Raw genomic sequence first — 15,000 nt, 5'->3', positions numbered from 1 at the left:
ATTTAAAATGATTTTGTATTAATTATGTAGATATTTAGCAACACACATTTACTATTGTCCTTGATCCTTGTATAGTGTGTTCATGGACATTTCCACGTTATGAAGCCATTTTTGACCAGCCCCCTTCCCCAATCACTTACATTTCTCAGGTCTACCTCCAAATAATGGCTGTCAGGATTGCAGTGAAAAAGGGGGCGGGGTCACCTTTAGTCTAATGTTCTACCTCTATGTGTAGAACTCTATCAACTGCATCTCGGGTGCAATGGGAAAACAACAAAAACACACATAAAAACAACCACATTGAGATTGTAGTATATAGTACATGTAAGTGAATAATGGGTGTGTGGGGTGTGTTGGTGTCTTGCAGCGTACCGAATCCATGTCAATGTGAGCACAGTAGAGCTTCTGAAGATACTGAATATGGGCTTCCAGTTTTCTACCAGAGGCAGCACAGAACTGAAGGTATGCACGAGTACACACACAGACACCCAAACACACACACATATACATATACGTATACATACAGTATACTGTAATATGAAGTTGTCTTAATTACCACATTCGTCTATCGGTCTCTCTCTCTCCCTCACACACACGCACACACGCACGCACGCATACACACACACACACACACACACACACACACACACACACACACACACACACACACACACACACACACACACACACTTTGGGTCTCTGAAGTGAACTGTATTGTGTGTGCCATTGTTTTAGGGTAAAGGGGCTGAAGAGACATACTGGCTCATTGGCAGAACAGGCTACACCAAAGTGTTACCTGAGCCACCAGACCTCGTCGGCGGGTGAGTTGAGTGCGTGCGTGCGTGCGTGCGTGCGTGCGTGCGTGTGTGTGCGTGCGTGTGTGTGTGCGTGTGCATGTGCACATGAAGATGGGTTTGGACAGTTTTGTGCTTGTGTTAGTAGTTACTATATGTGTCAGGGGTGGGCAACTTTCATTATAAGGTGGACCAACATTTTTTACTTCGACCATCGGTAGGCCACATGACCACGCACTTGAGAGAATTTACAAAAGGATAATTAACTTTTTATTAACTTTATTTATTCCTGAATGCTTACATTATTGATTTAGAAGGGGTTAAAAACTGTCCTTTTTCTTAAAAAAAAAAAATGTTAATCTACGGGCCACACTGAGTGAGAAGGTGGGCCGCATGTGGCCCCAGGGCCTCCATTTGCCCATCCCTGATATATGTAGTACTATGTACTGTAAAATACCGTATCTGCATTGTATGTGTATCATGTACAGTATGTGTATACAGTATATGTTCTGTGTGTAATGATGTATGTGTAAATTCCAACTAGCAGAGTTCGACGTAGAACTTTGAGTAAAACTCTCCTGAACTCTCAGACAGTGTCGTAGCACTGAGCTATCGTTCTGGACCTCTAGCTCAGCGACATGGTGTTGTGCCTCCCATGCCCCGAAATGGAGTGCTGTCTGGTAGGAGGCGGGTTCGAGCCCTGAATGGCGAACTAGCACAGTATCACCTCAGTTACATTTGTGTGCATGTACAGTCTGTGCAAATGTTCCGCCGCTGTATACTACAGAGTTTGACACTTGTTGTTACCAACCATCTGGAACATTGTCAACCGCTTAGCTCTGGAAAGGCGTTAGTTAGGTGTGTTCAAACAGCTCGAACCTGATTGGAGAATTCTCGTGGCCTTTTTTGAATCGGTACTACTTCAACCACTGCCTTGTATATACTCCGCCCTGGGATTCTGATCGGACAGGCTGTAAAATATCTGATTCCTTCAGGCTCGTCTAATATTTCCAGACCCAAGTGCAAGCTCACGAAGTTTAATGAAGATGCACGAAGCACGAAGGGTCTGCTTGAGAGCCAGGCTACTCCCATACCGCCTGCAAAGGTCATAATGACCGCCTCCGTCCCCTCCACTCCACTCCTGGTACTGTATATGTACTGTATTTGTATAGTATATGGTGTATAAAGCATTCTCCTCCACCCTCTCAGGGCTAGCAACCATGGCATCGCTTTGGAAGACCTACCACCAGATCGCAGACAGAAGTTTCTGGAACGACAGAAAAGGAATAAATGAAAGAAAAGAAAAGAAAAGGTGATTTCCACATGTTCAACTTTTCCTCTCTCTCTCTCTCTCTCTCTGTCAATACTTTCAGCTATTGTTCCACAACACAGCCATTTTCTCTTCTCTTCTCTTCTCTTCTCTTCTCTTCTCTTCTCTTCTCTTCTCTTCTCTTCTCTTCTCTTCTCTTCTCTTCTCTTCTCTTCTCTTTCTTTTCTTCCTCTTCTCAGCAGCTTTTGTAATTCTTCAATCTCCACTGTGTCCAAGTTTAAACTCAAGATTCAAGATTTTGTTTATTTTGTCTCACTACACTGGTGTTGTGTATAAGACAGTAAAATCAATTCTTGTGTAAGAATAATTTCACATTGGCCTATCTACTTTGTAGGCTATAAACTTAAAACTGATATTGAGAGGGTTTTTTTAGCACATTTTATCCTGGAGCGACATATACGCTGCATGCAGGCTCTTGAGATTTGAGATTTTTTTATAAACAATGTGGGTTGGTTAGAGCTGAATGAACACATTCTAATGCAAAATGAGGGGCCTTAGCTTTTAAATGCAACTTATTTCATGAATTTATGTGTTTTGGAGGCGGGGATATTTAGGTTTTAATAGGAAGAGAGCACCTTTTCCCAAAAGGGCTTAAGCTAAAATGGGTGCAAATAAACTAAGAAAAACTTGAAGACGGCTGTCCTTTACTTCTATCATTCATTTATGTCATGTAAAGAATGTTATGTGTTGTTTTTTCTCTTCCACAGACTCCAGCACACCGCCAGCCTGTCTCAGCTATGGGACCCACAGATGGAAGGGATAACGGAGAGATTTTTTTTCTTTCTTTTTTCACGTTTCTTTCTTTAAAAAAAGAGAACTCTCCACACTGTCATGCAACGGCACTGTGCCATTTGCAAATATGCCAAGCACACCCATGGATGGACCCTTCCATCCGTCTCTTTGAACAATTTCAATATAAACACATTACACCACACAATTCTTGGGCAACTCTCTCTTTTCTTGATAACGGCGAGTCGGTCTTCCATTTGACTCCTGTCACAGATATTATAGTAAATCATGCACACGTGAAACCTCGAAAACCTCTGCTCGCAGGCTACTGGCTGTCTGTACTTGTGTGTGCATATGTTCATCCGTGTGTGTGTGTGTGTGTGTGTGTGTGTGTGTGAGATGTGTTTGAATGCATAGTAAGTAAGTTGAAAGATATGCCATGTCCTCGACCTCTCTGCCAATCTTGGGATGCCACACAGCTGTTAGTGTGCTCAGGTTCCAAATGGGAACAGAAGTATTGTGAGAAACGTAGTCCACATTAGGTTACTGTTATGATGGGGGTATCCACCTCATTTTCCACCTTTACAATGGTGGCGCCATTACTAGTGTAGTGATGGGCAACCTGGATTCAGCAGCTTCAGTCCAGTGCCACATATTTGGAATGACCTGGTTTTACCTGTCCAGTTAGGGAAGGGTTGCCAGATGGAAAAATGCTGAATTATCGTACCAAAACCTCAAAATTATCGTTTTTGGGGACTTTTAGGGAGGAAATTATTGTACAAGAACCAAAATGAATGAACTGACTCGCTGACATGATCGTACATCATGTTTTTCCGATTGTACAGAGGACAAAATGATGGTAAATATACGATAATTATCGTACATCTGGCAACACTGAATTAGGGCAGTCACCAGGTCATCTGGAATATGTGGCACTGGATTGTAGCTTTTTAATCCAGGTTGCCCATCACTGCGATTTGGTTAGCGGTTGCTAGTGCTAAGTCATTCAGAAGGGCTATGGGCAGCCAAACTGGAACTAGCAGACCGGAAATGCAGTGGGAGCACAAACCGTTGAGATTGACAGGGAAATGAGGTGGATACTGTCTTTTCTTAATGTTAATATTGTATGTACTGATTCTGTATTACAACTTCCTACATTTATCATAATTAATTATGTAATTTAAAAGCTTGAAATGATCCATATTACTGTGTAAATTGTGTGCGTATATATATTTTACTACTCACCTTTGGGGGAAAATGTGACCATGATGATATGTGTCCTTGTTCATTATGTTTTCTTGTAAAACTGTCTAGATGCACAGATGTGCTAAATGTTGATGCTCACAGACGCGGTTATAAAGACACCATGTGGTTTGCAGAGGAAAAAAAAAGATTTTATTTTATTTTCACAGAAGTCTCATGCTCACACAGGATATTTTGGGGCCCTAGGGAAAGAGGGACTTGAGGCCCCTGTTTTTCTCTTCGAGGGCCCCCCCTCAACAGAGATTTTGATAACAGTTACAATTGCTCTTTTCGGTAATTAAATCTATCAAGGCTTTCCCTCACTCACAATATTGTCTTTGCTGTCATTTGAACTCAGGTATATAACCAGTCATAACCAGGGGGGCCCTTTCGGTTGGATGCCCTAGGCAATTGCCCAGTTTGCTTGCCTGGTTGTGACAGGCCTGCACACACACATACAGGCAGACACACACACACACACACAAACATGTCTTCATGGTGGTGTGAGTAGAACCGAGAGGGATTGGCTGTTTCTAATTGTGGAAATAAAGGTTGATAGACTTTGTGGTGGAGTTTTGTTCATTCATTAATGAGATTCGCGACGCACACACACACTTTTGTGGTAGGGGCGATACTTTTCTGATCATTTCATCATTTTACACACACACACACACACACACACACACACACACACACACACACACACACACACACACACACACACACACACACACACACACACACACACACTTTTTTGTGGTAGGGCTGATATTTTTCAGAGAGCTCATCTTTTGCAGAGATGAAGAAATACATGTAATTTATTTGCCTACAATTACATTTAGATGTGTCCAATTTGAACACAGGTGAATGTACTCTTTTTTTAAATTATGGTCAGACTTAGCTCCAGTTGTGGCTGTTGATAAGGTCTACCAAAGATTCCAAGGCACACTGCTGGTGAAGTTAAAAAGCCTTTAATTAAACGGGCTGACGCGTTGCGACTACTGTCTTCTTCAGAGCCTGAGTACTCTTTTTTTACTTAAGCTCTATCTGGATTATTTGGTCACAGAAAGAGACACGTGTACACATAAACACACAGGCACACCATACAATATTAAGGCTAATTTCCGGAACATAAAGTACCTCACACACAAGTGTCATCAGAGGTTAACTTTCTTTCCTTTAACTAATCTACTTAAACACACACACACACACACACACACACACACACACACACACACACACACACACACACACACACACACACACACACACACACACACACACACACACACACACACACACACACACACACACACACACACTATTTAGCAGCAGGTCAGGAGATGGGGCTGATCCTTGGTTTTCAGCTTAGTGGTGGCCCTGTGTAGACCCTGGGGCATGGTGCTATTCTTAGCAGTCCAACCCAGGCTACAGCAACACACACACACACACACACACACACACACACACACACACACACACACACACACACACACACACACACACACACACACACACACACACATATTCACACATGTACAGTTTGCACCTACAAACTCTCACAGGCACAAACACACCTGTCCTATACACACACACACACAGAGTTTGCACCTGTATATTCTCACATGCAGAACCTTGCACACTCATACACACACTAGCTTGCACACACGTGCACAAGCACATGCCCCAAAAAATGCAGACACTTGCAGCATACATGCATGCACACAGTCATGCAAATACGCACACATACAAAAGCACAACACACATAAATGCACACAAATGCAAACTGACATACAAATGACCACATGTACACATATGCTATGCACAGACGCACAAACACACAGTCACGCATTCCAAATGCACGTAAGCTTGTTGTCCAACCACACACATGCACACACACACACACACATGCAGACTCAGGTGATATACTGACCCAGAGACACTGCGGCTCTCACAGGGGGTAAGACCTGATGGGAGCTGGCTTGTCCAATGGTTAAAGCCACAGTGTGTCACTTTTGAAACATCAGCGGTTGAGTACCATATGTAGGATTGTGACAAGAGTACAGGCATTCCAACTATGCTGCCTATTCCTAAGTTTGATCAAAGTAAAGAAGGCTATGTTTTGCAGCTAAAGATGTCTATTACTAAACATTTTATATGGTATGGAGAAGAGCCACCTTTTTATGTATGAAAAGTAGAAGTTTATGGTAGTTGAAAATATTCATGAAAAATATAACATTTTAAAGGAAGAGTATTGGTAGCTGGTGTTTTATCAGAATCCCCATTAGCAGGAAGATAATTAATTATTTTCCACACACTAATACAAAATACAAGACTGGATAAGGCCTGAGCTACCTTGGATTAAAAATAAGTAGAATTTAGCTTTATGAGATTACTCACGGTGTCCTGTCTGAGAGGTCTATCTACTTCCCCTCGTGTATGGAGTACACTATTACTAGTGAGGATTTTGTAAAGGCTTAAAGGTAGAGTATATCATTTTTTGCTGTTCGTTTCCAGAATTTATGCTGCCCATTCACAAGTATTATCTGTATCATGTTATTTTGCCACAACAAATCCACCATCAATTTGGAACTATTCATTATGACTTGGAAATGTACACTTTTTAGAAATTAAATGGGGGATCTTCCATGTCTGCCATTTTGAATGATCATACATATTTGGCTGCAAAACATACTGTACATATTAGTTTATTATCTAGTAAATATTAATGAAAGCTCAAATTTTTGAATGGGCAGGGCATATTTTGAAATGAAATGAGTAAACCTCGTTGGTGGACCTCGAGTGGACCTCGTTTACACAAATCAGAAGAGAGCATACAAGGCAAAGCCCATCCCCCACATTGGATCATCAGACCACACGACAATTCTGCTACTGCCAGCTTACAGACAAAAGGCAAAACTCACCAAACCAGTTCTGAAGGAGGTGAGAAAATGGCCTGAGGGAGCCATCTCACGACTTCAGGACTGCTTTGAAACCACAGACTGGGACATTTTCAAAACAACTGCCACCCACAGCAATCACATTGACATTGAGGAGTACACAGACACCGTGACCTCCTACATCACAAAATGCATCGATGATGTTACAGAAATAAAACACATCACTACCAGGGCCAACCAGAAGCCATGGTTCACAGGAGACGTTCACCGACTGCTGAGGGCCAGAGACAAAGCCTTCAGAGCAGGAGACGTAGCTGGCCTAAAGACAGCAAGGGCTAACCTGTCCCAAGGCATCAGGAAAGCAAAAAAGGAATACTCAGACAAAATAACAACACACTTCAAAGACAGCAGAGATGCACAGAGCCTGTGGCAGGGCATACAGGCCATCACGGACTATAAGCCTGCACCACGAAGCTGTGACAACAACACCTCTCTGCTAAACGATCTGAATAGTTTCTTTGCCCGCTTTGAAGCACAAAATGACACTCACCCACAGAAAACTCCCCCTCCCCCCCATGATCAACCCCTTTACCTGTCCTCTGCCAGTGTTAAGAGGACACTGGCCACCATCAACCCACGCAAAGCAGCTGGCCCAGACAACATACCAGGCCGAGTGTTGAAGGATTGTGCAGAAGAGCTGAAGGATGTCTTCACAGACATCTTTAACATCTCTCTGGAGCAAGCAGTCATCCCATCACTTTTCAAAGCTGCTACCATCATACCTGTGCCGAAGAAATCATCACCATCATGCTTCAATGACTACCGTCCTGTAGCACTGACGCCCATAATCATGAAGTGCTTCGAACGGCTAGTCCTGTCACACATCAAAGCCACCCTACCCCCCACCCTAGACCCCTACCAGTTCGCATACCGAGCCAAGCGATCCACGGAGGATGCAATTTGCTCTGCCCTCCATCCAGCCCTCACCCACTTGGACAATAAAGACTCATATGTGAGAATGCTGTTCATTGACTTCAGTTCAGCATTCAATACCATAATACCACAACAACTCATCAGAAAACTGGACAAACTTTTCAGCACCTCCCTCTGCAACTGGCTGCTGGACTTCCTGATGCAAAGACCACAAGCAGTACGGGTAGGGAACAACACCTCGAGCACCCTGACCCTGAGCACGGGGGCTCCGCAAGGCTGTGTTCTCAGCCCCCTGCTGTTCACGCTGCTGACACACGACTGCACAACGACCCACAGCACTAACCATCTAGTGAAGTTTGCGGATGATACAACACTGTTGGGCCTCATCACCAAGGGCGATGAGACTCACTACAGAGAAGAAGTAGACCTGCTGGCCAGATGGTGCAAAGACAACAACCTCCCTGCTGAATGTCAACAAGACCAAGGAGATTGTTTGTCAACTTCCAAAGGGTCCAAAAACAACTGCCACCACTGACCATCGACGGCGATGCTGTGGAGAGAGTGAGCAGCACCAAGTTCCTTGGAGTGCACATCAGCGACGACCTCTCTTGGACCACCAACACTACACCACTGGCGAAGAAGGCCCATCAGCGTCTCTACTTCCTGCGCAAACTAAAGAAGGCAAGTGCTACACCCTCCATCATGACAACATTCTTACAGAGGAACCATAGAGAGCCGTCGTGTCCAACTGCATCACAGTGTGGGGAGAAGCTGCACGGAGAAAAACAGGAAGACACTCCAGCGTGTTGTGAACACAGCGAAGAAGATCATTGGATACCACTCCCTCCCTGCAGGACATTTACACCACACGCCTCACCCGGAAAGCACTGATGATCATCAAAGACACAAGCCACCCTGCACACAAACTGTTCAGCCTCCTGCCCTCTGGAAAGAGGTACAGGCGCCTCCGATCCCGCACCACCCGGCTGGCGAGCAGCACAATGCACCAAGCGATCAAGATGCTGAACACTCAACCCACTCTCCCTCCACTGTCAGCCTCTAGCCAGCAAGGCCACTGACAACCCCCCCCCCCCCACTGTCAGCCTCTAGCCAGCAAGGCCACTGACAACCCCCCCCCCCCATCCCCCACCACCATATCTGCGCCTGAACATTCCACCTGCACTACTATACTTGTGACTGAACTTTCAACCTGCACTAACTCAAAACATGCACACACACACACACACACACACACACACACACACACACACACACACACACACACACACACACACACACAAGCACACTGCCCTTTCTGCACTAAACCCAACATACACACACTGACACACACACACACACACACACACACACACACACACACACACACACACACACAGACACACGAACACACACACAAGACGCACACCGCACCTTCTACCTGCACTAACACTACATAACACACCACACACACACACACACACACACACACACACACACACACACACACACACACACACACACACACACACACACACACACTGCTGCTGGTGTACTTGACAGACCTTTTTATATTTATTTTCTTCAAAATGCTACTATTACCATATCAGAACGCTATAAAGGACTTTTTTTAGGAAAAGCACAAAAACACAACAAATACCTCTTAATGTATGTCCTCTACAAGTCTTCTGTTGTCCAGTCTTGCACTTTAAATGTCTGTATGAGCACTGTCTATGTCCATACTGTCTTAAGTCCATGTATAAGTACTGTCTATGTCTATACTGTCTATGTCCTTACCTTAATTAGTCTATGTCTGTATGGGAAAGCAAGAAATGTAATTTCAAATTCTTTGTATGACCAGTGCATGTAAAGAAATTGACAATAAAACCTACTTGACTTGACTTGACTAAAATTACATACTCTACTGTACCTTTCATTTAATTTATCCTTTATTTAGCCAGGATAGTCCCCTTGAGACTACAGTCTCTTCTGCCAGGGAGTCCTGGTCAAAATGGCAGCATACATATAGTTACAGACACAGACAAACACATAGACAAAAAAGGAAAATAAATGTACAAAAAACACATTAAGAAGAATAAGTTTACATACAATGTATTTTGAGATAAAAAGTAGCCTATGTGCTGCATAGTCAGAAACAATGACACTCCTCTGTGTATGCTGTATTAATGTCCCTCTTAAAAGTCTCTAATGAGGGCAGAGTCCATACATAATATCTTCTGCAACTCATTCCATAGAAATGGGGCATAAAAAGAAAAGTCTGTTTTCCCTAATTCAGTGCGAGGAGTACAAGACTGTAGTAGTAACTTGTGTGAGGAACGTGTGCCATAAGATAAAGTACAAAAAGTCAATAAATTACAGATATAATAGGGAGGTTTGCCCAACAGTGCCTTTGCAATACACAGTAGCATATGCAATTTACGCCTCAAATACTTTCCAAAGTCAATGTTATATTGTGTAGTAAAAATTGTGATCTTCAAATAATCTGAAAACTTGACTCAGCAGAGATATTTTATTGATCACAAAGGGAATTATAGTATCCATCAGTATGCAGATTTACAAATATCTATTTGTCAGTATATACACATCACACATTTACATTGGGTTGGGTCTGTGTTGTAAGTACAATGTGCAGTAGTCAAATAGATACTGTGGGATCATTCCCAGTCATTTAAGCAACGCTAAGTCACTTTTTTTACCATAAAAGTAATGTTTCTAAAATTGTGATTGGATTTAGGATAATAACTTATGTAAAAGTTATCTTCTCTGTCTTGTAACTTCTCATTATAGTAGCCTACGTAATAAAAATAATAAATATCACAATGCATTTCACAATAATAATAGAAGAAAAACAATAAGAGGAAGAATAATAGAAGGAAGAATAATAAATAATAACAATAATCATATTTAAAACACAAAAATCTTCATGTAAAAGATAACTGAAGCCAAGGAAACTTGATGAACCCGTCTAGCGGGCCATTTTTTTTAACAGTCGAGATGGCCTAGCCCTTCTCCTTAAGATCGTCCCAACAGCCACCAACCTATGCCCACCAATCACAACATGTGGACAGCAGAATAGCTAACCAGCTCATGAAAAATGTATTTTTTTGCAGAGACCATTTCAGCCATATGGACAACAGCTTGGTCCCACCCCTATCTGAACTGAGTGATTCCAGACTAATCTTTTCATGTTTTTTTTCTGCTGTGACCCCCTTTTGGGATCTACGAATATTTTCGCGACACAAAACACTTTTTTCCTGTCCACTAATGTTGCTAAATGTTGCCCTCATACAGGTAGACGCATACATGTAATTTGATAGATTTTATGCAAGTCTTCCCTTCTCTTCGAGACTTCCTTGCAGGACCTCCATGACCCCCAGTTTGGCAACCCTAACTGTAACTGCTCAACTGGTGGTGTTCACAGGCCTCTGTTGAGTTTGCTCCAAGAAACGCTGCAAGACAGGTGGGAGGGGCAACCTGTCAGTCATAGACATCCGGCTCCGCCCCATTGCTTGATTGATTGACAAACGACTTAATGACATCAGAGAGGGGGGGTCACCTGTGAGGGGCAAGAGAAGGAGGGAGGAAGTAGATGTTAGTTTTACAGCTCTGACGGGATTCAAGTGTAGATCATGACAAAGAGGGTGGTTATTAACAAAGAGTATTGCAGGTGCATGTTCTTCACACTTTACACTACAATACATCTCACTGTAACCTGAAATACCCTCAGTTGTTTCTAGCACACCTAATTTGTACTCCAGGACTGTTTTCAAAGTTGGCTAGAAGCTACATTATGAGTCATGCAACCCTTTGTTAACAAGACTCAACTCCCTATCCATCAGACCACTTCTCTAAATATAATATATATAGCAAATTGCTTGCTGACTTACGAGACATGCCGCCGAGGTAGCGCAGCTGAATGCTGGCTCCGCCCCACACGCAGCTGACAGACAGGAAAAGCTCCTCCCCTTTCGGAAGCCCAGAGAAGGCCACGCCCAGGTAACATCCCTCCACCACGTATCCCAGTGTTCCAGCGTCTGCGTCCAGTGCCACCACCACACGTTCCGGAATGTCCATAGGGGTTCCATGATGATGATGGTGGCTATGATGGTGTTCTTCTGTCGCCGTGGGATACCTGGCCACTTCCTTGCCGTCGTGCCACAGCTGATTGGTCGACAGCTCCCACCCCCAAGACCGTGAGTCCCCGCCCACCAGCGCCGTATAGCCGGACGCCTGCCGGGCGCTCCCGTTGGTGCAAACGCCCAGGAGGGCGTGGCTTCCTCTCTGCTCCACCAACCAGGACACCTCCCACAGGTGAAGGCCCGCCCTGACCCCGCCGCTGGATCGGGCGGCGTCGCTGCTCTGCTCGGATGGCTGGCGCCACACGGTGGCACCCTCGTCGCGGACCAGCATGTGAGGGGACGACTCCACGGCACTCCACGACGAGCGCGGGTCGCCAGGGGCAACGGGAGGCGATTGGAGGAGCAGGGTGGTGAGGCGCATGGACGGAGGGGTGGAGAGGGAGGTGAAGAGGGAGGTGGGAGGAAAGGAGGGAGAGGATGGAGGAGAGGAAGCGCTGGTGTTCGTGGGGAGGAAGGGGCTGCTGTGAAAGAGCTGACGGCACAGAGAGAGGCCCATCGTCCACAGAAGACAGGGTTGACAATGAGGAAATTTGGTGATGACTTAATTGGTGGTGATCGCTCTTTCACTCACTTAATCTGTGGGGGAAAAAATTAAAAGAGGGGCTGAGTATGAAACAGCTTACAGCTTACTATGAAGTAGCTACTTCATTCTACCATACATGGTCCGAACAAGTATTTTTGACATAGTATATAGTCCAAAACATGGCTAGGTATTACTTTTGCTTAACACACTTAATACACAAAGTTAAGGAATGAGGTTACAGTTAAGTAAACCGGTTTGGGAAAATATAAGAGTCTATTGGACCACGCAGTCACAGAGATGTCTCAGTAAATTACAACAGGCAGATTAGTCTGATTTTATTTGTTGTTTGTTTGTTTTTTAATTATCAATATCTCTTGGGCTAGGCTATACTGCATATCCCTAGGTAGGCTACCTTCCACCCACTCTATAAAATGTTCTGAAAACTTTGGAAAGGTTGTGTACCAGTCAGTGATGCGCGGGTCGACGAAAAAACAAGACACACCCGACCGCTTTTTCCCTAGTCCGCCCGCTTGCCCTGCCCGCAAGAAATATTCATGAAAAATATTGACCCGGCCCGCTTCCCGACCCGCCTTTGAAAATAGTAGCCGTGCGTCTTTATGAACACCCTAGCGTCATTGGCAAAGCACAATCACGTCAATAAAGGTCTTAAAAAAGGAATTTGCGTCAAGAACAAGACGTTGTTGTTTGGATACATGGAGAAAATTAATCTGTAGGTTGGTGAGCAGACGGAGCCAGCCGTCAAGTGGATTGCCTCGTAGTCATGGTACGACACAGGAAATGAAAACAAACTCTGTAAGCAACACATGAGTGCGAAACCATTACAATTGTATAAGAAAATATGTAGGCTATATCCATCACTGCACTGTTTAGAGAGCATCCTCTGTGTTCTTCAAAATGCACTCAATGGTTGCACCTGCTGCACCAGTTGCGCGCAGAAGATATTCGGCCGACGCAGGAGCCCAAGTCTCCTGCAGAGCGCGTGGCACCATCGTAGTTATTCAGCCATATAAACTTTGATATATTTCGCAAAAAATGTCCCTGTCTGCTAAAGTATACTGTAGCCTATTGGCTAGCCTATAGCCTACTTTAAAATTCGGCATCATTTCAAAGGTCCTGACCGACCGCACCCGACCCGAATTTCATTAAAAATAATATTTCATAACCCGTGCCTGCGGTCGACCGCAGTTAACTGCAAGCGCCCGCTGCTTTCGGGTCAGCCCGCGCATCACTGGTACCAGTCGTGTTCTGTGTTGTTAACCACAATGTAATAAACGTGTTATGGTCATGAAAAGTTGACATTGTTAGGGTTGCCTTTACCATCACCAAAATGTCACTCAATTATATTTTTTACGATATGGACATAATGTTTATAGGCTATGTCCCATGACTGTGTTACGACACTGTTATTAGGCTACGCACTGTCACACCTATGACACAGCGTCAAATAAAGTCAGTGTAAGTTACCCTTTGCCTAAAGAGTATTTTTTCCCCAATGCCAAAGACTTCCAAATCAAACTGACGGCCAATTGTCTTTCACTGCCGGGTTTCTTTTTAAATATCTGTCCTGTCCCTAACGAAAAATAGGAGGAAACACTAACTCATCCTTTCTGCAGCATATCACTCTCGGGTTGTAAACCTGATCTGTTCTTATTCCAGTTCAATCAACACTCGATGCACTAGCCTACCTCTGTCCCCTTACCCCTCCCCCTTTATCCTCAGGCAAACAAGACTTCGCAAGTTTTTTAAAAAGTAAACATTAGAACTAATTATCAACAAATCGTCATGTCTTTACTGGCAAGAATGGACGAACTTACTTACCCCCAAGCCGTGTGTGAAGCAATGCTGTAGTAGAATGACAGACTCGCGTCCAGTCCAGAGTTTTTATACCCGTGCTGTAGGCTATCTGTTCCCGCTCGTTGTTGCCTTTCCCTTATCTGGTGTGCTTCCAAAGGCTCCGCGTGAACCGTCTAGCGACCTCAGACAGAGGAACGGGACACTCCATCCATCATCAACAGCTTGGCGTCACGTTAGGCCTCCGTGCCAAGGGCAAGAGATGTGGTGACGCCACGACGGGCAACAGTAACTGGCAAGTCATGCTGCAACGGCTATTGTTGTTGTCGTGTATCTCTCTGTATCTCTCTGTTGTGCACTCTCTAACCCAGGGGGTGGGGAGCTGTTTACATTCGAGGGCCACTTCAAATTTTATGAAGTCCTCTAAGGGCCGTATATCATGAACACAAACCAGGATTTCCCTCTGCACTTTAGGCCCATAATGAAGGTGGCCACCTTTATAACAGAGCCCACCTTCACTAGGTTCCCTGAAAATACGACTGAATTATATTGCAAATGTAATTTCTAACATCCCTTTACA

General features: G+C 44.2%; 2 protein-coding genes across 3 annotated transcripts in view; one reads left to right on the top strand and one right to left on the bottom strand.

Moving 5' to 3' along the window:
* The window catches only part of LOC134437350 (retinal guanylyl cyclase 2-like), a 26,140-nt gene extending 24,039 nt beyond the window's left edge, over positions 1-2,101 (top strand). Inside the window, exons 21-23 of the mRNA XM_063186842.1 lie at positions 368-462; positions 736-821; positions 2,004-2,101. Of these exons, the coding sequence (XP_063042912.1) occupies positions 368-462; positions 736-821; positions 2,004-2,088 (266 nt within the window). The 3' untranslated portion in view covers positions 2,089-2,101. The remainder of the gene's footprint in view (positions 1-367; positions 463-735; positions 822-2,003) is intronic.
* An 8,712-nt stretch (positions 2,102-10,813) lies between these two features.
* si:ch1073-228j22.2 (SPRY domain-containing SOCS box protein 2) lies at positions 10,814-14,511 on the bottom strand. 2 transcript variants are annotated; one of them, XM_063187349.1, is made up of 3 exons: positions 14,448-14,511; positions 11,834-12,661; positions 10,814-11,502 (listed from the first exon to the last, which is right to left on the bottom strand). In XM_063187349.1, the coding sequence occupies exons 2-3, from the start codon at positions 12,579-12,581 to the stop codon at positions 11,348-11,350; spliced, it is 903 nt and encodes a 300-aa protein (XP_063043419.1). In that variant the 5' UTR covers positions 12,582-12,661; positions 14,448-14,511; the 3' UTR covers positions 10,814-11,347. The 2 variants fall into 2 exon arrangements, with proteins under 2 accessions (XP_063043419.1, XP_063043418.1); XM_063187348.1 differs by lacking the exon at positions 14,448-14,511 and adding an exon at positions 14,228-14,306.
* Between the last annotated feature and the right edge of the window lie 489 nt (positions 14,512-15,000).

This window comes from Engraulis encrasicolus, chromosome 21 (assembly GCF_034702125.1).
Source record: "Engraulis encrasicolus isolate BLACKSEA-1 chromosome 21, IST_EnEncr_1.0, whole genome shotgun sequence".
NCBI lineage: Eukaryota > Metazoa > Chordata > Actinopteri > Clupeiformes > Engraulidae > Engraulis > Engraulis encrasicolus.
The sequence above is the reverse complement of the archived record's forward strand: the minus strand, read 5'-3'. Positions and strand labels throughout refer to the sequence as shown.